At 43.0% G+C, this 27,223-nt stretch overlaps 2 protein-coding genes across 3 annotated transcripts in view; one reads left to right on the top strand and one right to left on the bottom strand.

The window, feature by feature from the left end:
• Nucleotides 1-2,132, bottom strand: part of LOC132868494 (uncharacterized) — a 37,533-nt gene extending 35,401 nt beyond the window's left edge. For both annotated transcript variants that reach the window (XM_060901411.1, XM_060901410.1), the window contains exons 1-3: nt 1,893-2,132; nt 1,690-1,788; nt 1,544-1,602 (exon numbers count right to left, since the gene is read on the bottom strand). In XM_060901411.1, the coding sequence (XP_060757394.1) occupies nt 1,544-1,602; nt 1,690-1,787 (157 nt within the window). In that variant the 5' untranslated portion in view covers nt 1,788; nt 1,893-2,132. The remainder of the gene's footprint in view (nt 1-1,543; nt 1,603-1,689; nt 1,789-1,892) is intronic.
• A 149-nt stretch (nt 2,133-2,281) lies between these two features.
• The window catches only part of cfap70 (cilia and flagella associated protein 70), a 134,467-nt gene continuing 109,525 nt past the window's right edge, over nt 2,282-27,223 (top strand). The window contains exon 1 of the mRNA XM_060902388.1: nt 2,282-2,341. Coding sequence (XP_060758371.1) covers nt 2,282-2,341 — 60 coding nt within the window. The remainder of the gene's footprint in view (nt 2,342-27,223) is intronic.

The raw sequence follows: 27,223 nt of genomic DNA on the forward strand, positions 1-27,223 counted from the left end.
CCTTTTTGCAGCCATTTCGTTCCTAATGCGACCGTCACTGCACGTCCTTTCCTGCACTTGCCTCTCCGAGTTCAAGAACACGGTCCCGCCCACCACATCTGATTTGTTTGGCACAAGAGATATAGCCAATCGACACGCGTAGCTAAACGCTGTGAACTGTTCCAAGGCGGCCATACAGGCACTCGGGCAGAAGCGGCACAAGGGATACAGCCAATCAACACGCGTAGCTAAACGCTGTGAACTGTTTCAAGGCGGCCGTATGGGCACTCGGGCAGAAGCAGATCCCACTTCAAGGTAAGGACACGCTGCTTTTGCCGCAATAAGTCACAAACACACAAGTTGCAAAAGCACATCATTATATGTTTACATTCTTCATCTACTACTCGTTAAAATTGTCCATTTGCATCTGTGTAGCCAGGCAAACTTAGCTTACGGAAGGAAGCACTTGAATTAGCCTACAACCAACTAGTCTCGCTGAAACTACATGTAATGCTTCCTTCACTACAATATAATCCTCCTAACTTGGGAATATTAGGCTTGGGCATTAAAAGCATTAGAATGTAGATGGTTACTTGTTAAGTTGTTACATAATAGGGAGTGATAGCCTACTTTTGTTTGATTTTACTTTTTTTTAAAAATGCTGCAGGCAGCTCCCTACACTTGATTTGTTATTTAAAAACTACTTGAAGTTGGTAAGTCTTACTTAGTTCTTAGTGTAAAAGAATCCAAAGTGTATTTTCATTTATTTTCCACTGAAAATGGTGAGCTGTAATATAGTAGGGAGTGATTTATTTTTTTATTGGTGAATATTTATTTTATTATTATTTTATCTCATTTTATTCTAACTAATGTTTGACTTTATTGTACAAATGCTGCTGGCATCTCCCTGCACAAAATTTCATGTTCAATTTTACAATTAAACATACATTTCATGGATATGAAGGTCTGTGTCAGTGTGTGTTATGTTTAATTTCATGTGAATTATAATGTTTACATTTATCGGTTGCACATATTGGTTATCGGCATCCCAATTCCATAATAATCGGTATCTGTATCGGCCCTGAAAAAAAACATATCGGTCGATCCCTAGAGGAAACCCACGCGGACAGAACATGCAAACTCCACACAGAAAGGCCCTCGCCGGCCATGGGGCTCGAACCTGGACCTTCTTGCTGTGAGGCGACAGCGCTAACCACTACACCACCATGCCGCCCAGTACCATATATATATATATATATATATATATATATATATATATATAAAAAAAAAAAAATTCCCATTTATGCAGCATACAAGAGTCAAGGATGGAGATACTATCCACTCAGAAATGTATTTAAAATTAAGGGTTCTGCACATCTTTAACTGTTTGTTCAGGTCCAAATGCTGTGTAATAGGAAGGGGTCCAACAGGTGACCATCCTCATCCAGCAAAGCCTCAGGGGAGACACTGAATGAACTGAGGAGTGCTCGAGTGTAACTTTATGTTTATTGTCTTATGTTAATTCATTATTATTGGACTTTTCCATTCATGTTTATTCTCTTACCATTATCTTTCACACTGGTCGGCGTTTCTGCTTCACTGCCGTCATTCACCCGCATTTTCCTGTCAAATGTCACACATTATTAAAGTTAGATTAGCTAACGATTTTCTTGCTATAAACAAACACATCAACCAACAAACACGACTTACATGGAGCGTAAAATGTCTTTATATTGTCGGATATTTTCGCTGAGTTTTAGCTCCTCTGCTCTGCAGAGTTCAATCGCCTTATCCACAAGTGCACACATGCTGAAAGAGAAAGAAAGCGTCCTGTAAACTAGTCAGCAATTTAAATGTTTAAAATCTGTCTGTGGACAGAACCAAGGGAAAGACAACATGGCTGACTCGCTTACATTAACTCCGGTTTGACGCCTCAAAGTGTCCGCTTCAAATCAGCCGCCAGGAAGCGAAACTTCACTCATATCTGGTAAACACACCGTAAAATCACAATATTTGAAAAACAGCGCCTTAAATCAGCATGTAAGCTGTTTTAACTCATTTACATTGTTTATAATAACGTATATCCTGCTACAGCTATCAGAAGCTGACTAAATATTTCCTGTCTTTTACCAATACCGCACACTAGCGTACTTCATAGTAGTTCGGACAAAATGTGACGTAATATGCCGACTCTCCAAATATGGGCAAGCGAGTCTAACATCTCGCGAGAGTAGAAGTTGCTATGGAAACATTTAAACGCCACGAGACACTTTTCGGTGGTTGTTTTTGTTGATCTTGCAACATGGATGAAGAGGCGACCGGCGTAGCAGTGCAGATTGCTGTGTTACGAGGAGAGCATTTGGTAAAAATAAATATTCTGTTCATTCCAGTGAATTATTTCAAACCTTAGCTAAACCGCTCACACCTCTCATAGAGCCCTAAGTCCCGAAAGGTGATATGTTTATAGCTTATCTTACATATATGTGACATTCCAATACAATACCAGTCACATGGGGCAGTTTTTCAGAACTGAGTTATTGTGTTTTCATGAAAGGCCATTTGACCAATGTACCACTGAGACATGGGTATTTGAAGTTGTAAAATTTTACTTTTGATCAGAATCAGAATCAGAATCGGGTTTATGTCCGAGTTCCGCTGCAGTATTGAGAGTTCAGTCATGTCCAGGTCTGGATAAGTATGAAAAAAGGAAAATAGAGTATGGAATATATATATATATATATATATATATATATATATATATATATATTTTTTGTTTGTTTGTTTGTTTGTTTGTTTCCAGACTATTGCCCCTACTTTCTTTTATAAATAGAAAATTAAGCCAGAATCGGTCACATGATTTATTATTATCTCATCTCATCTCATTATCTCTAGCCGCTTTATCCTTCTACAGGGTCGCAGGCAAGCTGGAGCCTATCCCAGCTGACTATGGGCGAGAGGCGGGGTACACCCTGGACAAGTCGCCAGGTCATCGCAGGGCTGCCTGACACATAGACACAACCATTCACACTCACATTCACACCTATGGTCAATTTAGAGCCACCAATTAGCCTAACCTGCATGCCTTTGGACTGTGGGGGAAACCGGAGGAAACCCATGTGGGCAAGGCATGCAAACTCCACACAGAAAGGCCCTTGTTGGCCACTGGGCTTGAGCCCAGGACCTTCTTGTGGTGAGGCGACAGTGCTAACCACTACACCACCGTGCTGCCTATTATTTTATCTTATTTTTTTCTTCTTCAAACTCAGACTGATCTTTTGTCGTCAGAATTAACATACAGGAACAGGTCATAACAAATGACCAAGGGTCCTGCAGTTCACACTCCTTACTACATTTGTAGTATCCATCCATCCATCCATCCATCCATTATCTGTAGCTGCTTATCCTGTCCTACAGGGTTGCAGGCAAGCTGGAGCCTATCCCAGCTGACTATGGGCGAGAGGTGGGGTACACCCTGGACAAGTCGGCAGGTCATCGCAGGGCTGACACATAGACACAGACAACCATTCACATTCACACCTACAGTCAATTTAGAGCCACCAATTAGCCTAACCTGCATGCCTTTGGACTGTGGGGGAAACCGGAGCACCCGGAGGAAACCCATGTGGACACGGCATGCAAACTCCACACAGAAAGGCCCTTGTTGGCTGCTGGGCTCGAACCCAGGACCTTCTTGCTGTGAGGCAACAGTGCTAACCACTACACCATCGTGCCGCCTATTATTTTATTTATTTATTTTTTCTTCTTCCTCAAACTCAGACTGATCTTTTGTCGTCAGAATTAACATACAGGAACGGGTCATAACAAATGACCAAGGGTCCTACAGTTCAAACTCCTTACTACATTTGTAGTACTATTCTCAAAATTCTGGTTGTTCCCAAGAGTGCAGTCTTTTGCAGCAATTCAGTTTTAATTTCACCCCCAATCTCTGAGATCCAATTTTGGATCTTTTTTTGTAACCACAACAAGGGCTCCAACAACAATTGGACTAACCTCCACTTTATTCATTTCCCAAATCTGCTTTATTTCAGATTTCAAAGGCTGGTATTTATCTTCCTTCTTGTCCTCCTTCTCTGTAACCCTGTCATCTCCTGGTATTGCAATGTCAATCAAGAGGCAGTGCTTTCTTTCTTTAGCTACGAGTATCAGATCTGGTCTTCTTGCCCTGATATTCTAATCACACTGGATACTGAAGTCCCAAATGGGCTTCACACTTGCATTTACCAGCACTGCCTTTGGCTTGGGCTCATGCCATTTCTCAGATCTCTTCAGCCCAAACTTCCAACACAGTGTACAATGCATGCAACATTGTCGTGCCTCCACTTGTACTCCTTCTGTGCCAAAATAATACATGCACTAATTATATGAATGAACCCTTTATTATCACTGTTACCAGTGAAATTGACCATCAACCTGTCCTTACAGAGGGGGAACAGGACACGAAGACAGGGATAAAAGAAAAAGAAACACAGTAGTAACATAAGGAAAGGAAATATGGGTCACAACTTCCCCTGTCGCGCCACACAATCTGCGCAATGGAGAATCTCCTGTGTGATCAATGTTGGAGTTCACATAATTAGTGCGTTACGCTTGTTCCTGGGCTGTACAGATCAAAGCCTCTGTTTCAATTTTCAAATCCGATTTCTTCATCCAGGCCCAAGTATTTTCTTTGTCAATCCTATCTCTGTGTTGTTCTTTTTCCATATCTGGCAAAATTGGCCATTCATTCTTTTCTCTCTCCATCCTTTCATCTTGTCTTCTTTGATGTTCTGTTTGAATTCCTCTTTACTCTTGCAGTTTTCCATGTCTATTATCCCTATTCCATTCCATTCAAAGAATGTTCTTCGCTGATTTTTATATGAAGAAATCCTAGTCCATTTTCCTCACTTCTTATGCAATCCTCAAATCCAGTGAGTCCATACAGTGGTGCTTGAAAGTTTGTGAACCCTTTAGAATTTTCTATATTTCTGCATAAATATGACCTAAAACATCATCAGATTTTCACACAAGTCGCAAAAGTAGATAAAGAGAACCCAGTTAAACAAATGAGACAAAAATATTGTACTTGGTCATTTATTTATTGAAGAAAATGATCCAATATTACATATCTGTGAGTGGCAAAAGTATGTGAACCTTTGCTTTCAGTATCTGGTGTGACCCCCTTGTGCAGCAATAACTGCAACTAAACGTTTGTGGTAACTGTTGATCAGTCCTGCACACCGGCTTGGAGGAATTTTAGCTCATTCCTCCGAACAGAACAGCTTCAACTCTGGGATCTTGGTTGGTTTCCTCACATGAACTACTCGCTTCAGGTCCTTCCACAACATTTTGAATGGATTAAGATCAGGGCTTTGACTTGGCCATTCCAAAACATTAACTTTATTCTTCTTTAACCATTCTTTGGTAGAACGACTTGTGTGCTTAGGGTTGTTGTCTTGCTGCATGAACCACCTTCTTTTGAGATTCAGTTCATGGACAGGTGTCCAGACATTTTCCTTGAGAATTCGCAGTTATAATTCAGAATTTATTGTTCCATCAATGATGGCAAGCCGTCCTGGACCAGATGCAGCAAATCAAGTCCAAACCGTGATACTACCATCACCATGTTTCACAGATGGGATAAGGTTCTTATGCTGGAATGCAGTGTTTTCCTTTCTCCAAACATAAGGCTTCTCATTTAAACCAAAATGTTCTATTTTTGTCTCATCCATCCACAAAACATTTTTCCAATAGCCTTCTGGATTGTCCATGTGATCTTTAGCAAACTGCAGATGAGCAGCAATGTTCTTTTTGGAGAGCAGTGGCTTTCTCCTTGCAACTCTGCCATGCACACCATTGTTGTTCAGTGTTCTCCTGATGGTGGACTCATGAGCATTAACATTAGCCAATGTGAGAGAGGCCTTCAGTTGCTTAGAAGTTACCCTGGGGTCCTTTGTGAACTCGGCGACTATTATTATTATTAGTGATCTTTCTTGGTCGACCACTCCTGGGGAGGGTAACAATGGTGTTGAATTTCCTCCATTTGTACACAATCTGTCTGACTGTGGATTGGTGGAGTCCAAACTCTTTAGAGATGTTTTTTTCACCTTTTCCAGCCTGATGAGCATCAACAACGCTTTTTCTGAGGTCCTCAGAAATCTCCTTTCTTCGTGCCATGATACACTTCCACAAACATGTGTTGTGAAGATCAGACTTTGATAGATCCCTGTTCTTTAAATAAAACAGGGTGCCCACTCACACCTGATTGTCATCCCATTGATTGAAAACACCTGACTCTAATTTCACCTTCAAATTAACTGCTAATCCTAGAGGTTCACATACTTTTGCCACTCACAGATATGTAATATTGGATCATTTTCCTCAATAAATAAATGACCAAGTATAATATTTTTGTCTCATTTGTTTAACTGGGTTCTCTTTCTCTACTTTTAGGACTTGTGTGAAAATCTGTTGATGTTTTAGGTCATATTTATGCAGAAATATAGAAAATTCTAAAGGGTTCACAAACTTTCAAGCACCACTGTATATATAATATAAAATATGTCTGTCTACATCACTGTTAAGATTGAACACTCCAGATATTACCATTTTCTTCCTGGATATTGAGGTATTTCACTCACGTGACCAAGTCATGTGATGCTGTCATTTTGGACGGCACGGCTCGAATCAGTTTGAATGCGAGGAAGGCGACAAACGAAAAACATAAAAGAAAAAGGAGCGAGATGCAGAAAACACCTTCACTATCCAGCGACGTAGGGCATTTACAGGGCGAGCAGAGGGAGAGGTATTTGCAAAAATTGAGGTTAGCAGGCTTGGAGAACGACGTTTACCTGCTTCCACCAGGATTGTTCACTGACAGCTAAGGTTTGTTCACATTTTCATTTACTTTCGGTCCTCAGGATAAACAAAATGTTATTAAATGTCATTGAAATAACTTCTTAGTCTGTTGAGACATGGCCTGTTATAAGTTTTTCCTTTACTGTATTTACTAGTTTACTGAGCGCGCTCCGAGGCGGGCTGGCTGGCCGGCTGGCTGGCGCTCCGGGGCCGGCTGGCTCAGTAAACTAGTAAATCCAGTAAAGGAAAAACTTGAGACTGAAAGGTTTTAACAGTCATCCAAATGACTGAACGTAAACATTGCTACAGTAACATACCAGCTACCGTTGTTGACATTAGCTAGCTTGCCGTCCAAAATGGCGGACACCGGGGCGTCACGTGACCCTGTGACGTCAGGTGAAATACCTCAATAGAAATGGGTTCTGTCCATTCATTCGTCTTGTCACGTTTTCGTTTCCGGGTCATATCTCTAAAACTACTGAAGATATCTTCACGAAACTTTGTATACTTATCAAGCAACATGTGAACTGGTTCCTTTTGCTATTTTGGATTTTTGCAAAAAAAGTATTTTTCAAACATTTACATAAAAATTAGATTTTGACTTCATTTCTAAGAGCAATGTTCATTTCCGGAGCATATATCCAAAACTATTCATGATACGGATTTGAAACTTGGCATACATGTTAACAAGGTAATGTAGATGTGCCTTTTCATACTAAGAAATTTGAGAAAATTTAATTTTTCATGTTTTCATGGAAACAATTTCAGACTTAGTCTCTCAGGTCAGTCTTAGAGGTAGATTTTGTTTCCAGAGCAGAACTTGAAAACTGAGTGGTATGGTCTTGAAAGTTGCTATATGTGTTGATTAAGTAATGTGCCTTTTGATACTAAGAAATGTGAGAAATTTAAATTTTTAGCTCACCTGGACCAAAGGTACAGTGGGTTTATGCCATGGGCTGCTGAGGTCCGTGTAAAGAGGTTTCCTGCAGCAGAACTTGAAAAATGTGACAAATAATATCTTGAAACTTGGTATATCGGGCGAGGGATATAGATGACTCTGGCTTGTTATTATTATTATTGTTGTTGTTGTTGTTGTTGTGTTGCTCACTGATTTTTGTCAGTGGTAATAATTTCATGAAATTTGATATCAACAAGATTCCTCAAATTTCAAGGATTTTACAGAGGATCCTTGCAGAGTGGATGATAACAGTTTTCTGCAACTCAGCAATCCTTGTTCTTATACCCAGGTCATCTAATCTCTTCAATAATTGTCTTGGTGTTGTGCCGAGTGCTCCTATTACGATTGGAATGACTTTTGTTCTCATATTCCATAGTTTTTGTAGTTCTCCTTGGTACTTTTTTTTTTCTATCTCTTTTTCATTTACTCTACTGTTGTATGATATGGCAAAGTCTTATTTTGCATTCCTTCTTTTCTTTATCAATCAATACGGCATCATATCATCTGGCTTCTATGGCATGGTCAGTCTGTATGTTGAAATCCCACAGTAATTTACAGCTGTCATTTTCTGTTACTGTTCCTGGTTGGTGTTCATACCATCTTTCTGTTACAGGTACTTTATACCTTTTGGCACAGTTCCCAATGAATTTTTCTTCCTACGTAACAGTCTTTTTTGAGTGAGCATGTTACATTCACTTATAATGTGATTCACTGTTTCGTCTATCTCTCCACACAACCGACACTTGCTCTCTTCCTGTGTTTTATCAATATAATAATAATAATAATAATATAGTAGTAGTAATTGACCGATTGATTGATTGATTGAGTCGACCAAATAGAAAATACACAGACAATACATGCATAACAGAGAAGAAAACAAAGTGCACATTACAACATGACAGAACAGGTCTGGTTTACACAGAGATGGAGACAGCATGTGGGTCAGGTTCCACCAAAGTAAAGTAATTTTCTGTTGCCTGGAGGCACCCTCATATACTGTTCCAGATCAGCAATTAAAAAAAAAAATTCTATTGCACAGAATGAAAAAATGAAATGAAACTAATCATGTAAATAATGGATGGAACAGAGAGTTACATGTAGATCTTAGAAATTAACTATTTAGAAACAGACTGATACCAGTCCGTAGCTACACTTGCACATTATGTATAATCAAATCATCTAATAATAATAAAACTAAACAAGTCCTAAATTAATTACAATTTACTGCATAATTATAACAAAACAATAAATTATTCTAATACTCCATTTTTTTAGAAAATATTTCCATACAAATTAATATTTCCAAAACATTAAAAAACTTTTTTGACATAAATTTCAAGAAAACCTCAATAACATTAGGCAATATCTATTTATAACTATATCAAACAAAAATAAGACCAATATAACAATTCAGTAGTATAAAAAAGCCAATGTGCATTAAAGAAAATGAAATGTGAGATATTAGTGTGAGCACTGAGAAATAATCTATGTCAGGGGTTTTCAAAGTGTGGGAGAGTCAGCCCCCCTCAGAGAGCAAATAAACAACAGCGCCTTTCTTTTACACATTTTAAACATCTGTGCTTTTTGAAAACATCTTTTTTTTACACATTTAAAACATATGAGCTTTATTAAAACATCTTTTTTTACACATTTTAAACATCTGTGCTTTTTTAAAACCTCTTTTTACACATTTTAAACATCTGTGCTTTTTGAAAACATCTTTTTTTTACACATTTTAAACATCTGTGCTTTTTTAAAAAACTTTTTTTACACATTTTTAAACATCTGTGCTTTTTTAAAACCTCTTTTTTATACATTTTAAACATCTGTGCTTTTTAAAACCTTTTTTACACATTTTAAACATCTGTGCTTTTTAAAAAAACATCTTGTTTTACACATTTTAAACATCTGTGCTTTTTTAAAACCTCTTACACATTTTAAACATCTGTGCTTTTTTAAAACCTATTTTTTTACACATTTTAAACATCTGTGCTTTTTTAAAAAAACATCTTGTTTTACACATTTTAAACATCTGTGCTTTTTTAAAACCTCTTTTTTTTACACATTTTAAACATCTGTGCTTTTTAAAACCTCTTTTTTATACATTTTAAACATCTGTGCTTTTTAAAACCTTTTTTACACATTTTAAACATCTGTGCTTTTTTAAAACCTCTTTTTACACATTTTAAACATCTGTGCTTTTTAAAACATCTTTTTTTTTTACACATTTTAAACATCTGTGCTTTTTTTAAAAAACATCTTGTTTTACACATTTTAAACATCTCATAGCATCGTTAGCTAGCACTTCTTGGCAGACAACACACTGTGGCAGTGGAGCATCTTCAGATCCAGTCCATGAAAATCCAAACTTTAAATAATCATGGTCATACTTCCTTCTTTTTTTGCTTGGCCCAGACTCTGTCTCCTCACTCACTGTAGCTTTAGGTACTAAAAATCGATCCATTTTGTCTCTGGCAAAGGCTAGCTGAAGTTCGCTAAATGTCCGCAATAGTAACTTATTCTGGTTTATTTTTCCTCACGTTGCGCCCCCCCTGAAGAACTCTGGCGCCCCCTAGGGGAGGCGCGCCCCACACTTTGAAAAGCCCTGATCTATGTTATTGAACTCTATCAGGATCAACCAGGAGTCCCGTGAATGATTAGTAGTTTTGATCCCCCTGGCATATAATGCAGGGGGATATAGCTATCACTTTGTCTGTCTGTAAACATTTTAGTTTCCGGTGCATAACTCAAAAACTATTAGGAATTTTTTCACAAAACCTGACAGTTATGTGAAGTGACTTTGAAGTTGTGAAGTTGTGCCTTTTGACATTTTGGGATTTCTATTATTTTTATTTTTTTCCATATTTCCATGGCAACCAATTCAACTTAGGAAAATTTGGAGTGGGGTTTCATGTGGGGGCTGGGGGCATACAGTTGTGGTCAGAAGTTTACATACAGTGATATGAATGTCATCTTGGATATGAATGTCATGGCAATATTTGGGCTTTCAGTAATTTCTTTGAACCATTCTTTTTCTGTGGCAGATTGTACAGCATACATCTTTAATTAAAAAAAAATTAGAATTTGGTGCACAAGTTTTAATTTTCTTTGGGTTTTCTGAAATCAACACAGGGTCAAAGTTATACATACACCACACCTAATATTTGGGTAAAATGTCTCTTCACAAGATTCACCTTGACCAAACATTTTTGTTTACCATGAACAAGCTTCTGGCAGAATTCTGGTTGGATATTTCATGACTCTTCATGGTAGAATTGGTAGAGTTCAATTAATTTTTTTTCTTGGCATGGACTCGACTTATAAGCACGGTCCATATATTTTCAAAAGGGTTGAAGTCAGGACTTGTTTTAAGCTTAATGTTAGCCTGCTTTATCCTCCACAACCAACTCTGATGCGTGTTTGAGTTCATTGTCCTGTTGTAAGTCCCAAGTCGTGTTCAAGTTTCTGATGGTTTATGCTGAAAAATTCTGACGTAGCCCTCCATTATTCCATCCACTTTGTGCAATTAACTAGTTCCACTGGCAGTAAAACAGCCCCAGAGCATGATGAGCCTACCACCACCACCAGCTGGTACAGTGTCCCTCTGTACATGGTGGTCATTGTGGCCAAACAACTCAATCTTTCATCTGACCATACATCTATCCTCCAGAAGGCTTTTTTCTTTGTCCGTGTGGTCAGCTTCAAACTTTAGTTAAGCTTGAAGGTGTCAATTTTGGAGATAGCAGCATCTTAGTCCATGGTGATGTAAAACTCCCTGAACTGTAGACAGTGATCCATCAGCTTCCAGTTCATGACAGGGCTGTGCCATGGTGCTTCCCAGGTTGTTCTTGACCATCCAAACCAATTTCCTTTCAGCTGAGGGTGACCGTTTGGGTTTTCTTGAAGCAAAATGGCTTGGCAAAGTGACTACACCTCACAATAATTTGCATACAATTGTTTGAACTGATCTTGGAATTTGCAGTTGTTTAGAAATGGTTCCAAGAGACATTCCGGAGTTGTGTATATCTGCGATCCTCTTTCTCAGATGTGCACTGAGCTCCTTGGACTTTCCCATTTTACTGTGTGTTGGTGAATCCAATGAGTGCTGTAAACAAACCCTTTTTATGAAGGCACAGAGAAGCTACGAGCTGCAGTCAATCATGATCATTAACAGGAAGTTAAGAGACCTCGGCCTTGGCAAGATAAGAGACATTTTGGAAGTTTCAGTACCTCTGAATTAATAATCTAAGTGAGCGTATGTAAATTTTTGACCCTGTATGTATAATTTGACCCTGTGTTGATTTCAGAAAACCCAAAGAAAATTAAAACTTGTGCACCAAATTCTACTGTTTTTTCTTAAATTAAAGATGTATGCTGTACAATTATTCTGACACAGAAAAAGAACAGTTCAAAGAAATTACTGAAAGCCCAAATAGACTTAGACAACTTTTATTGTCATTCAGTATGCAACAAGTGTACACCGAACAAAATTTCACTGCAATTTGGCTCAGCACAAAATTTAAATATGAAGTGTATTAAATTAAATTATGCAGCAGCAAAAATATTATAAAGTGCAATAGTATAAAGTGACTTGTGGAATTAGGAATGTTCAAGTTTATAAATAGAAGTTCAGAGTTTGGGTTTGGAGTTCAGCAGTCTGGTGACCTGGGGGAAAAAGCTGTTACAGAACCTGGTGGTTCTGCACCTAATGCTGCGGAACCTCTTTCCAGAGGCCAGAGGTGAGAACCGTCCATAATGAGGGTGTGAGGGGTCACTGATTATGTTTCTGGCTCGAGACATGCAGCGCCTTGGTGCAATGTCCTGAATGGAGGGAAGAGAAGTCCCATGATTTTCTCTGCTGTCCTCACCACTCTCCTCACATTCTTCCAGTCAGAGGCACTGCAGCCTCCACACCACACAGAGATGCAGTTGGTTAGAACGCTCGCTATGGTGCTTCTGTAGAATGTAGTGAGGATGGGCGGGGACAGGTGGGCTCTCCTCATCCTGTGCAGGAAGTGCAGACGTTGCTGTGCCTTCTTGACCAGTGATGCAGTGTTCACAGACCAGGTGAAGTTGTCTGTGATGTGCACCCCCAGGAACTTGGTGCTATTGACCACCTCCACGGCTGTGTTGTTGATGACTTGCCTATGTGAGAACATAGTTGCCCTTACTTATTTGTGTGTGACACACTCGTACAAGACCTCTTAGCCTGATAACCGTTTTACTGCCATGTTTTATCTTCATATCTGAACGTGTGTATGGATGTCTCTTTCACTCAACCAGTTTTTGCAGCAGAATTCAACTGATATTCTCTGTTTCCATTGCTGTGTGTGTGTGTGTGTGTGTGTGTGTGTGTGTGTGTGTGCGAAAAAGAGATTGTATGTATTTGAGTGATGGTGTGTATGTGCTTATGACAGGAGAGACATAAAAAGACAAAGGGGGAGAGTGTTCTAACATTTTGGTGACCAATGAGTTTACATTTTTTTCTCAGTTCTATGTTAAGTTTTCAAAATGCATTATTTTAATGTGGGCAGCACGGTGGCATAGTGGTTAGCACTGTCGCCTCACAGCAAGAAGGTTCTGGGTTCAAGCCAAGTGGCTGACAGAGGCCTTTCTGTATGGAGTTTGTACGTTCTCCCCGTGTCTGCATGGGTTTCCTCCAGGTGCTCTGGTTTCCCCCACGGTCCAGAGACATGCAGGCTTGGCTAATTGGTGGCTCTAAATTGACCATAGGTGTGAATGTGAGTGTGAATGGTTGTTTGTCTCTATTGCCGCTTTTCCACTACCAACGCGGCTGAGTTGGGCTGAGCCGTGCCGTGCTGAGTTGGGCTGAGTCGAGCTGAGCGGGGCTGTTGGAGTTGCATTTCGACTACAACCGCGCTGAACCGTGCTGGCTGGAAGTGGGTGGACACATTGGGTGGAGTTAGCGAAAGTGGGTGGACGTCACGTGATGTCGTTAAGCAGCGCAAACAGTGACATCAGTGAGCTTTTAAGCGGTAGTCTCACGACCCGGATAGTAAACAATAAACATGGAGTCGTTAGTGTTGCTGGTCTTGGTGCTGTGGCTTGTTGTCACCGACAACGGCAACAGATACTGGCAAGAGCGTATAGATGAGGCGAGGCGCATAAGGCTTCAGAAATTCTCGTAATTCGTAATTATTCTTCTTCCGGGTTTACGGTGTTTACAGATCCCAGCGTGCTCGCGGGGCGTGTGTGTGTTTTAACTTTTCCAGCCTATTATTGCCCCGTCCCGACTTTTTTGAGATGTGTTGCTGTCATGAAATTTCAAAGGTTGTACCTTTAGGTACAAAAAAGGAACAGCTGGAGGACCAAATTGCAACTCGTCTCGTCTTGTCTTCTTCCGCTTATCCGGGACCGGGTCGCGGAGGCAGCAGTCTAAGCATGGAAGCCCAAACTTCCCTTTCCCCAGACACCTCGGCCAGCTCCTCGGGAAGAACACCGAGGCGTTCCCAGGCCAGCCGAGAGACATAGTCCCTCCAGCGTGTCCTGGGTCTTCCCCGGGGGGACATGCCTGGAACACCTCCCCAGGGAGGCGTCCAGGAGGCATCCGAAAGAGATGCCCAAGCCACCTCAGCTGGTTCCTCTCGATGTGGAGGAGCAGCGGCTCTACTCCGAGCTCCTCCCGAGTGACTGTGCTTCTCACCCTATCTCTAAGGGAGCGCCCAGCCACCCTGCGAAGGAAACTCATTTCAGCCGCTTGTATCCGCGATCTTGTTCTTTCTGTCATTACCCAAAGCTCATGACCATAGGTGAGAGTCGGAACGTAGATCGACCGGTAAATTGAGAGCTTCGCCTTTTGGCTCAGCTCCTTCACCACGACGGACCGGTAAAGCAACCGCATTACTGCGGAGGCTGCACCGATCCGCCTGTCGATCTCATGCTCCATCCTTCCCTCACTCGTGAACAAGATCCCGAGATACTTAAACTCCTCCACTTGAGGCAGGACTTCTCCACCAACCTGGAGAGGGCAAGCCACCCTTTTCCGGTCGAGAACCATGGCCTCGGACTTGGAGGTGCTGATTCTCATCCCAGCCGCTTCACACTCGACTGCAAACCGCCCCAGTGCATGCTGAAGGTCCTGGTTTGAAGAAGCCAACAGGACAACATCATCCGCAAAAAGCAGAGATGAAATCCTGTGGTTCCCAAACAGGATTCCTTCCGGCCCCTGGCTGCGCCTAGAAATTCTGTCCATAAAAATTATGAACAGAACCGGTGACAAAGGGCAGCCCTGCCAGAGTCCAACATGCACTGGGAACAGGTCTGACTTACTGCCGGCAATGCGAACCAGACTCCTGCTCCGTTCGTACAGGGACTGGACAGCCCTTAGCAAAGAGCCCCGAACCCCATACTCCCGAAGCACCCCCCACAGAATACCACGGGGGACACAGTCGAATGCCTTCTCCAGATCCACAAAGCACATGTGGACTGGTTGGGCAAACTCCCATGAACCCTCGAGCACCCTATGAAGGGTATAGAGCTGGTCCAGTGTTCCGCGACCAGGACGAAAACCGCATTGTTCCTCCTGGATCCAAGGTTCGACTTTTGGTCGAATTCTCCTCTCCAGTACCCTGGAGTAAACTTTCCCTGGGAGGCTGAGAAGTGTGATTCCCCTATAATTGGAGCACACTCTCCAGTCCCCTTTCTTAAAAAGAGGGACCACCACCCCAGTCTGCCACTCCAGAGGCACTGTCCCCGACTGCCACGCGATGTTGCAGAGGCGTGTCAACCAAGACAGCCCCACAACATCCAGAGACTTGAGATACTCAGGGCGGATCTCATCCACCCCCGGTGCCTTGCCACCGAGGAGCTTGCAAACCACCTCAGTGACTTCGGCTTGGGTAATGGACGAGTCCACCTCTGAGTCATCAGCCTCAGTCTCCTCAGTGGAAGACATGACGGTGGGATTGAGGAGATCCTCAAAGTATTCCTTCCACCGCCCGACAATGTCCCCAGTCAAGGTCAACAGCTCCCCACCCGCACTGTAAACAGTGTTGGCAGAGTACTGCTTCCCCCTCCTGAGGCGCCGGATGGTTTGCCAGAATTTCTTCAAGGCCGACCGATAGTCCTTCTCCATGGCCTCCCCGAACTCCTCCCAGTTCTGAGTTTTTGCCTCCGCAACTGCCCGAGCTGCAGCACGCCTGGCCTGCCGATACCCGTCGGCTGCCTCAGGAGTCCTGGAGGTCAACATGGCCCGATAGGACTCCTTCTTCAGCTTGACGGCATCCCTTACTTCCGGTGTCCACCACCGGGTTCGGGGATTGCCGCCACGACAGGCACCGGAGACCTTGCGGCCACAGCTCCGAACAGCTGCGTCCACAATGGAGGTAGAGAACATGGTCCACTCAGACTCAATGTCCCCCGCCTCCCTCGGAAGCTGGGAAAAGCTCTCCCGGAGGTGGGAGTTAAAGACCTCCCCAACAGAGTGCTCGGCCAGACGTTCCCAGCAGACCCTCACCATACGTTTGGGCCTGCCAGGTCTGTCCAGCTTCCTCCTCCGCCAGCGGATCCAACTCACCACCAGGTGGTGATCAGTTGACAGCTCAGCCCCTCTCTTCACCCGAGTGTCCAAGACATAGGGCCGGAGATCAGATGAAATGACTACAAAGTCGATCATCGACCTCCGACCTAAGGTGTCCTGGTGCCACGTGCACTTATGGACACCCCTATGCTCGAACATGGTGTTCGTTATGGACAAACCGTGACTAGCACAGAAGTCCAATAACAAAACACCACTCGGGTTCAGATTGGGGAGGCCATTCCTCCCAACCACGCCCCTCCAGGTGTCACTGTCGTCACCCACGTGAGCATTGAAGTCCCCCAGTAGCACAATGGAGTCCCCAGTCTGAGCACCCCTCAGTACCTCTCCCAGGGACTCCAAGAAGGCCGGATACTCTATACTGCTATTTGGCCCGTAGGCACAAACAACAGCAAGAGCCCTCTCTCCAATCCGAAGGCGCAGAGAGGCGACCCTCTCGTTCACTGGGGTAAACTCCAACACATGGTGGCTGAGCTGGGGAGCTATAAGCAAGCCCACACCAGCCTGCCGCCGCTTACCACGGGCGACTCCAGAGAAGTGGAAAGTCCAGCCCCTCTCGAGGAGCTGGGTTCCAGAGCCCAAGCTGTGCGTGGAGGCGAGCCCGACTATCTCTAGCCGGTACCTCTCAACCTCCCGCACAAGCTCAGGCTCTCCCCCCCCCCCCCCCAGCGAAGTGACATTCCATGTCCCAACAGCCAGCCGCTGTGTCCGGGGATCAGGTCGTCGAGGCCCCTGCCTTCGACTGCCACCCAATCCACACTGCACCAAACCCCTACTGCTACCTCTGTGGGTGGTGAACCCACAGGAGGTCGGGCCCACGTCACCTCTTCGGGCTGAGCCCGGCCGGGCCCCATGGGCAAAGGCCCGGCCACCAAGCGCTCGCATACAAGCCCCAACCCCGGGCCTGGCTCCAGGGTGGGGCCCCGGCTGCGTCATACCGGGCGCGACGTCACGGTCCTGGATTTTTTCTCCATAGGGATTTTTGGTGAACTGCTCTTGGTCTGGCCTGTCACCTAGGACCTGTCTGCCTTGGGAAACCCTAACAGGGGCATAATGCCCCCGACAACATAGCTCCTAGGATCATTCAAGCACACAAACCCCTCCACCACAATAAGGTGGCAGTTCTAGGAGGGGCAAATTGCAACTCAGTCATGATAATGGCCTATTGCCAATTGACCTAATGAGTTGCAATTTGCAAAAAAAAAAATGCAAATTGCAACTCATTAGGTCAATTGGCAATAGGCCATTATCATGACTGGGTATAAAAAGAGCATCTTGGAGTGGCAGCAGCTCTCAGAAGTAAAGATGGGAAGAGGATCACCAATCCCCCTAATTCTGCGCCGACAAATAGTAGACCAATATCAGAAAGGAATTCGACAATGTAAAATTGCAAAGAGTTTGAACATATCATCTACAGTGCGTAATATCAAAAGATTCAGAGAATCTGGAAGAATCTTTGTGCATAAGGGTCAAGGCCGGAAAACCATACTGGGTGCCCGTGATCTTCGGGCCCTTAGACGGCACTGCATCACATACAGGCATGCTTCTGTATTGGAAATCACAAAATGGGCTCAGGAATATTTCCAAAGAACATTATCTATGAACACAATTCACCGTGCCATCCGCCGTTGCCAGCTAAAACTCTATAGTTCAAAGAAGAAGCCGTATCTAAACATGATCCAGAAGCGCAGACGTCTTCTCTGGGCCAAGGCTCATTTAAAATGAACTGTGGCAAAGTGGAAAACTGTTCTGTGGTCAGATGAATCAAAATTTGAAGTTCTTTATGGAAATCAGGGATGCCGTGTCATTCGGACTAAAGAGGAGAAGGACGACCCAAGTTGTTATCAGCGCTCAGTTCAGAAGCCTGCATCTCTGATGGTATGGGGTTGCATTAGTGCGTGTGGCATGGGCAGCTTACACATCTGGAAAGACACCATCAATGCTGAAAGGTATATCCAGGTTCTAGAGCAACATATGCTCCCATCCAGATGACGTCTCTTTCAGGGAAGACCTTGCATTTTCCAACATGACAATGCCAAACCACATACTGCATCAATTACAGCATCATGGCTGTGTAGAAGAAGGGTCCGGGTACTGAACTGGCCAGCCTGCAGTCCAGATCTTTCACCCATAGAAAACATTTGGCGCATCATAAAGCGAAAGATAGGACAAAAAAGGCTTGAGACAGTTGAGCAACTAGAATCCTACATTAGACAAGAATGGGTTAACATTCCTATCCCTAAACTTGAGCAACTTGTCTCCTCAGTCCCCAGACGTTTACAGACTGTTGTAAAGAGAAAAGGGGACATCTCACAGTGGTAAACATGGCCTTGTCCCAACTTTTTTGAGATGTGTTGTTGTCATGAAATTTAAAATCACCTAATTTTTATCTTTAAATGATGCATTTTCTCAGTTTAAACATTTGATATGTCATCTATGTTCTATTCTGAATAAAATATAGAATTTTGAAACTTCCACATCATTGCATTCTGTTTTTATTTACAATTTGTATTTTGTCCCAACTTTTTTGGAATCAGGGTTGTACTGTAAACCGTTTTACTCCATCTTATGTTCCGTGATGCAAATTCAGTGCGCTTCTGCTGCCACTTCTTTTGATTAGTTATACATCAACATTGCTCCTGTTAATGTTATGGGTAGAAGGCATCAGTTTAGTTTTTTCAAATTTACATGGCAAAAACATAACACTGCATTGTTTTAGCATTGCAGCTTGAATAAAATGCTGTGCATTTACCTTGTCTGGATTTAGTTTTAATTGATTTGTATTTGATTGATGTAATTGATTTGAGCTACAGTACCTTGCTACGGGGGTGCAACTAGAAATTTTGGGCCCAATGAAAGAATATAATATCAGCAATTGCTTGATTCTGGCAATTATTTGGCAGCATAGTACCAAATACTCACATTGTAACATACATATTAACAGTTGGATTTTAAAATAATTTATTTAAATAAACATCTGGTTATTTGTACTGTGGTATCAAATATGGTCTGAAAAATGTACCATGAAGTCTGGAAAACTGAGTATGAAAAATGTGTAGGAACCCTGTTATTGGCTAAGTACATTGACACACACAAGGAATTTAGTTCCGGCAATTGGTGTCAAGTCAAGTCAAGTTTATTTGTATAGCGCTTTTAACAATAAACATTGTTGCAAAGAAGCTTTACAGAATTTTAATGACTTAAAACATGAGCTAATTTTATCCCAAATCTATCCCCAATGAGCAAGGCTGTGGTGACGGTGGCAAGGAAAAACTCCCCCAGACGACATGAGGAAGAAACCTCAAGAGGAACCAGACTCAAAAGGGAACCCATCCTCATTTGGGCAACAACAGACAACATGACTATAACATTAACAGTTTTAACATGAAGTCAGTTTCGTTGATGTTGTTAAACTCTTCATTGATGGAAGCATGAGTGCAAAACTGTTCATGACAACTGCAGTCCCAAAATCAGCAAGTCAGCCGCGGTCCCCAGTCATAAAAGCATCACTGCAAGTGTCCAGAGCATCTTCCAAGTGTGACTTTCAACTGTCCATATGGGACCGTCCTCCACAGGAGCGATGTGATGAGACTCCAACCAGACACAGGGCACTAGGATGGATCAGGCAGGTCCGAGGAGCCGAAGAGGTCAGCATCTCAATCCCAGGACCGACATGCAACTCAGAGGGACAGATTGGGGGGGAGAGAAAACACAGGTTGTTAGGTATGCCCAATGTGACCTGGATAAGTAGGAACAGTATACAACCCCGATTCCAAAAAAGTTGGGACAAAAGTACAAATTGTAAATAGAAACGGAATGCAATAATTTACAAATCTCAAAAACTGATATTGCCCTTACAGAAAAAACACATGAATTTCCCATGTATTTCATGTGATCACGTTACCACATGTGGAATACATGGTATCAGATTTTGTAACGTGTTACCATGTAGAGCACATGTGGAAAACATGTTACCACATGTGTAAAACATTCCCACATGTGATTCACATAAAATTGGGCCAAAACTACATGTTTCCCATGTGCAAATAACATGTTTCCCATGTGCAAAACCACATGTGGAATACATGGTATCAGATTTTGTAACATGTGTTACCATGTAGAGCACATGTGGAAAACGTTACCACGTGTAAAACATTCCCACATGTGATTCACATAAAATTGGGCCAAAACCATGTTTCCCATGTGCAAATAACATGTTTCCCATGTGCAAAACACATTTTCCACATATTTCACATGTGAGAAATCACATGTGAAGTTCATGTGGTTTTTCTGTAAGGGTGTACGCACAATAGAACATAGACAACATATCAAATGTCGAAAGTGAGACGTTGAAATTTCATGCCAAATATTGGCTCATTTGAAATTTCATGACAGCAACACATCTCAAAAAAGTTGGGACGGGGCAATAAGAGGCTGGAAAAGTTAAAGGTACAAAAAAGGAACAGCTGGAGGACCAAATTGCAACTCATTAGGTCAATTGGCAATAGGTCATTAACATGACTGGGTATAAAAAGAGCATCTTGGAGTGGCATCGGCTCTCAGAAGTAAAGATGGGAAGAGGATCACCAATCCCCCTAATTCTGCGCCGACAAATAGTAGAGCAATATCAGAAAGGAGGTCGACAATGTAAAATTGCAAAGAGTTTGAACACATCATCATCTACAGTGTGTAATATCATCAAAAGATTCAGAGAATCTGGAAGAATCTCTGTGCGTAAGGGTCAAGGCCGGAAAGCCATACTGGGTGCCCGTGATCTTCGGGCCCTTAGACGGCACTGCATCACATACAGGCATGCTTCTGTATTGGAAATTACAAAATGGGCTCAGGAATATTTCCAGAGAACATTATCTGTGAACACAATTCACCGTGCCATCTGCCGTTGCCAGCTAAAACTCTATAGTTCAAAGAAGAAGCCGTATCTAAACATGATCCAGAAGCGCAGACGTCTTCTCTGGGCCAAGGCTCATTTAAAATGGACTGTGGCAAAGTGGAAAACTTTTCTGTGGTCAGATGAATCAAAATTTGAAGTTCTTTATGGAAATCAGGGATAGCGTGTCATTCGGACTAAAGAGGAGAAGGACGCCCCAAGTTGTTATCAGCGCTCAGTTCAGAAGCCTGCATCTCTGATGGTATGGGGTTGCATTAGTGCGTGTGGCATGGGCAGCTTACACATCTGGAAAGACACCATCAATGCTGAAAGGTATATCCAGGTTCTAGAGCAACATATGCTCCCATCCAGACGATGTCTCTTTCAGGGAAGACCTTGCATTTTCCAACACGACAATGCCAAACCACATACTGCATCAATTACAGCATCATGGCTACGTAGAAGGGTCCGGGTACTGAACTGGCCAGCCTGCAGTCCAGATCTTTCACCCATAGAAAACATTTGGCGCATCATAAAACAGAAGATACGACAAAACAGACCTAAGACAGTTGAGCAACTAGAATCCTACTCGTACATTAGACAAGAATGGGTTAACATTCCTAGCAGGTGACCTGTAATGCTCTTCAGGTGGGCCAACATGTCATTCAAAGGACTTCATGACTACAGATGTCAGAGCAACAGGCCTGTAGTCCTTTAGGCTACATCCACACAACGGCAACGAGATGTTATTTAAAAATATATCGCGTCCAAATGGGCAACGATCAGTAAAATATCAGGTCCATATGGCAACGCAACGCTTGCTAAAAACGATGCAATACACATGCCACACCTCTAGGGGCGCTGTAAGACGGTCCCTTCGGAGACACCAGAACAATAGAAGAAGTAAGGACGTATGCGCATAAACTATTATGCGCGAGACTTCATATTAGCCACAAAGTCAGGAAAATCTGTTTGTAAAATTACATTATAATGACCAAATACAATGAAAAGTATTTTTCCAGTCTCACCTGTGAAAGGTAATCCCATGTGATCTCGTTTGGACGGCAAACCTGTTGGTACAGTTAAATGCAGCTAATCTTTATTCTCCGCTTTGACCTATCCAATATGGCGGCGAGGATGACGTATGATTCTACGCGGAAGGCGGCATCTTTAATGGTCCGGAATAAATTGAATACTACACGTTGATGGATTAATTTGTTGTTTCTCACCTGTGAAAGGTAATCCCATGTGATCTCGTTTGGACGGTAAACCTGTTGGTACAGTTAAAGGCAGCGCATGAATCTTTATTCTCCGCTTTGACCTATCCAATATGGCGGCGAGGATGACGTATGATTTTACGCGGAAGGCGGCATCTTTAATGGTCCGGAATAAATTGAATGCTACACATTGATGGATTAATTTGCTCCTCTACGCCCTTTTTGAGGAATGTATTGTAGGACTAAAACCAACATCTGAAGAGGTGAGATCACTCCTTTTTTTTCCCTATTTTTGCTGGCGGGATTGACTCTGCCCTAAGGGCAGAGTCTTTCTCTCTCTCTCTCTCTCTCTCTCTCTCTCTCTCACTTTGCACCATTACACAATAAATATTCACAGTGAAAATATTTTGTAAGCGCGTTTCATGAACCAAGTTATAGGATTTGTTGACAACTCGCATCGCATTGCAATGAGATCATCATTGGCACTACTGGTGTTAAGAATCAGACCATTTCATAAATGAATATTTTGCTGTAGAGCTGCAGTGTTTGTACAATTGCATGTTTTTGCTTCACTATTACTGTCACTATTCTGCTTCTTGCATTACTACTGTGAACTAACACTAAACATAATAATAATAATAATATCCAAGCTCGTGTTTCACTCTCACTAGTGCTCTGTAAGGCTTTTTCCTGGTGATATCCTGGTGATATTCGTTACACTTCTACCCGGCGTGAAGCACTGACATTCATGTGGTTGTGACGTCATCGTAAACAAATCCGTTCTACTCATCCAGACGACTTCACAACGGCACTCTGGAACCCGTTCTCAAAAAGATTGCATTTTGGGCACCCAAAACGCCGGTGCCGTGTGGCCTAAACTATAAGCAATTGTATCGGAGTCACCTGAATCCGTTGCCGTGTGGACAGGGCCTTAGTCCTGTGATGGAGGGTTTCTTGGGGACTGGAATGATGGTGGGAGTGCTTGAAGCAGGAGGGGACTTAACACAGCTCGAGGGATCTGTTGAAGATCTGTGTAAAGATCAGAGCCAATTGGTTTCTTGGGGACTGGAATGATGGTGGGAGTGCTTGAAGCAGGAGGGGACTTAACACAGCTCGAGGGATCTGTTGAAGATCTGTGTAAAGATCAGAGCCAATTGGTCAGCTTTGAGACAGGAGGGGGAGACTCCATCTAGGCCTGGTACTTTCCTGATTTTCTGACTCTGGAAGAACCATCTCACATCCTTTTCACACACCCAGAGTGCAGCCTTACCATCAGGGGAGGAGGGTAGGGGGTTAGCAAGGGTTAAGCCCAGATAAGGGCTGTTGGTAATGGTTTGGAGTGGGTGAGGGGTGTGAAAGTGTTCCTCTCAAACCTCCAGTAGAAGGCATTCAGGTTGTTAGTCAGGTCTTTGTTTTCCTCAGTGGGGGCAATGATCTCCTGTAGTTGATAATGTCTTGTAGGCCTCACCACACTGATGCAGGGTCGTTGGCTGAAAACCCATTTTTCAGTTTAGCAGTCACTACGTTTACATGCACATCCAAATCGAGCTACTGTCAGTAATCGAGCAAAGGGTCCCAGCAGGGGTGCCAGAGAAATCCAATCCTACATGCACAGTGTTTAAATCGAGCTATTGTTATGAGGTGCATTGTGCACCCGAGCCACAGGTGGCGCTACACGCCCCATCGTGTTGGTACACTTCCGGTTGTCGTCATGAAGAAGAGCTATTCAAGAGTATAAACAAAGTGACTGACTACAGGTGGAAATTAGCATGTACTGCTATAACCTGGTACAGACATCTGTCCTTACCACAAGGATAATGTTTAATTTGTACACTGTCCCTTTTAAAAATAAAATAAACTCTAAACTCTAAGAAGAGTGTTTGTAGTTTGTATGTACGAACAGAAGTGTTCCTAATAAAGTGGGTGGCTAAGGTGAAGTGTCATGCCGACCGAGGCTGGTTTTTTTTTTTTCCGACCGAGGCTGTTGTGTTTCCCGCTTGTGGTCTCGTCACTTGTCACTTCCGGAAGGGGCAGTGCTGAAGTAAGTAGCTGGACTGCGTGGCTCGATAGGGTTTACATGCACTAAGTAGCTCGGCAAAAATCGCATAATCTAGGTCGTGTAGCTCGATTGCGAGAAATCAAGTTCGATTCAATTTCAGCCTAGCTAAGGTGTTTACATGCCATTTAGAGCTTCGATTTCAGACAAGCTACGGCAGAAATTCGATTTTCTCTATGTGCATGTAAATGCACTGACAGTAGCTTCTCTTAGCTACTCTGATTTCCTTAGGCCAAGTTTACATTAGACCGTATCTGTCTTGTTTTCTTCGCGGATGCACTGTCCGTTCACATTAAAACGCCGGGAAACGGGAATCCGCCAGGGCCCACGTATTCAACCCAGTTCGTATCTGATCCGGTGCTGTGTAAACATTGAGATACGAGGATACGCTGTGCTGAGCTCTAGCTGACGTCGTCATTGGACAACGTCACTGTGACATCCACCTTCCTGATTCGCTGGCATTGGTCATGTGACGCGACTGCTGAAAAACGGCGCGGACTTCCGCCTTGTATCACCTTTCATTAAAGAGTATAAAAGTATGAAAATACTGCAAATACTGATGCAAATACTGCCCATTGTGTAGTTATGATTGTCTTTAGGCTTGCCATCCTTCCACTTGCAAGCGGTAAGTGACTTGCGCATGCCCGATATGGACTGGGATCACACACACAGCGGCTCAGTCCCGAATCACTGCTCGTGCGCTTCACTCGCGCGCTCTGTGAGCTGCGCAGGGCCGGGGAGTGCGCACCCTCCAGAGGGCACTCGCTGTTCAGGGCGGAGTGATTTGGAGCGCAGGATGCCTGCGGAGCCGAGCCGCTGATGAGAAATTTACACATTACATTTCAACTTACGTGCCGTCTAATTAGTCATGTGATTAGCGTATCCGTGTATTGGCGTTGCTGTGTGCACGCGAATCGTGTATTGGCGTTGCTGTGTGCACGATAATCGTTTTTAAAAAAGTTAATCTGATGATCCGCTGATACGGTCTAATGTAAATCCCACCTTAGTAAGTGTGTTTCTGGCCTGCTTGTTCAGGGCCCTGTCCTTACTTCTGTAGGCATTCTCCTTGGTCTGTCGGAGTTGCCCTGGTCTGGATGTGAACCATGGTTTATTATTATTGTATGTGTAGTAGGTCTTGGTTGGTACACATGTCTTCACAAAAGCTGATATAAGATGTCGGTGTCTGTCAGTTCATCCAAGTTGTCAGTTGCAGCTTCAGAAACACTTCAATCAGTACAGTCAAAACAGTCTTGCAGTTTGTGTTTTGCTTTGCTGGTCCATTTCTTCACAGTTTTCATCACAGGATGTGCAGATTTTAATTTCTGCCTGTAGGTTGGGATGAGATGGACTAAGCAGCGATCAGAGAGCCCCAAAGTTGCACGGGGAACAGAGCAATATGCATTCTTTAGAATTGTGTAGCAGTGATCCAGGATGCTATTATCCCTGGTGGGACAATTAATATGTTGTATATATTTTGGTAGTTCAAGATTTAATTTTGCCCTGTTAAAGTCCCCAAGGGTTATGAAAAGTGTTTTTGTTTCCAGCTGGCTAATTGATCAGCCAGGGTTTGCAGACCATCAACCACGCTGGCCTGGGGTGGGATGTAAACACCAACCAGGATGAAGGAGGACAACTCCTGCAGTGAATAAAATGGCTTGCAATTTAGGAACAGTAACTCCAAATTCAGGCTGCAGTATTTACTAAGTACTGTGACATCTGTACACCAACTTTTATAGTGGGGCAAAAAAGTATTTAGTCAGTCACCAACTGTGCAAGTTCTCCCACTTAAAAAGATGAGAGAGGCCTGTAAATTTTCATCATAGGTATACCTCAACTATGACAGACAAAATGAGAAAAAAAATCCAGAAAATCACATTGTCTGTCTGATTTTTAAAGAATTTATTTGTAAATTATGGTGGAAAATAAGTATTTGGTCAATAACAAAAGTTCATCTCAATACTTTGTTATATACCCTTTGTTGGCAATGACAGAGGTCAAACGTTTTCTGTAAATCTTCACAAGGTTTTCACACACTGTTGCTGGTATTTTGGCCCATTCCTCCATGCAGATCTCCTCTAGAGCAGTGATGTTTTGGGGCTGTCGCTGGGCAACACGGACTTTCAACTCCCTCCAAAGATTTTCTATGGGGTTGAGATCTGGAGACTGGCTAGGCCACTCCAGGACCTTAAAATGCTTCTTACAAAGCCACTCCTTCGTTGCCCGGGCGGTGTGTTTGGGATCATTGTCATGCTGAAAGACCCAGCCACGTTTCATCTTCAATGCCCTTGCTGATGGAAGGAGGTTTTCACTCAAAATCTTACGATACATGGCCCCATTCATTCTTTCCTTTACACGGATCAGTTGTCCTGGTCCCTTTGCAGAAAAACAGCCCCAAAGCATGATGTTTCCACCCCCATGCTTCACAGTAGGTATGGTGTTCTTTGGATGCAACTCAGCATTCTTTCTCCTCCAAACACAACAAGTTGAGTTTTTACCAAAAAGTTCTATTTTGGTTTCATCTGACCATATGACATTCTCCCAATCCTCTTCTGGATCATCCAAATGCCCTCTAGCAAACTTCAGACGGGCCTGGACATGTACTGGCTTAAGCAGGGGGACACGTCTGGCACTGCAGGATTTGAGTCCCTGGCGGCGTAGTGTGTTACTGATGGTAGCCTTTGTTACTTTGGTCCCAGCTCTCTGCAGGTCATTC

This window comes from Neoarius graeffei, chromosome 20 (genome assembly GCF_027579695.1).
Source record: "Neoarius graeffei isolate fNeoGra1 chromosome 20, fNeoGra1.pri, whole genome shotgun sequence".
NCBI lineage: Eukaryota > Metazoa > Chordata > Actinopteri > Siluriformes > Ariidae > Neoarius > Neoarius graeffei.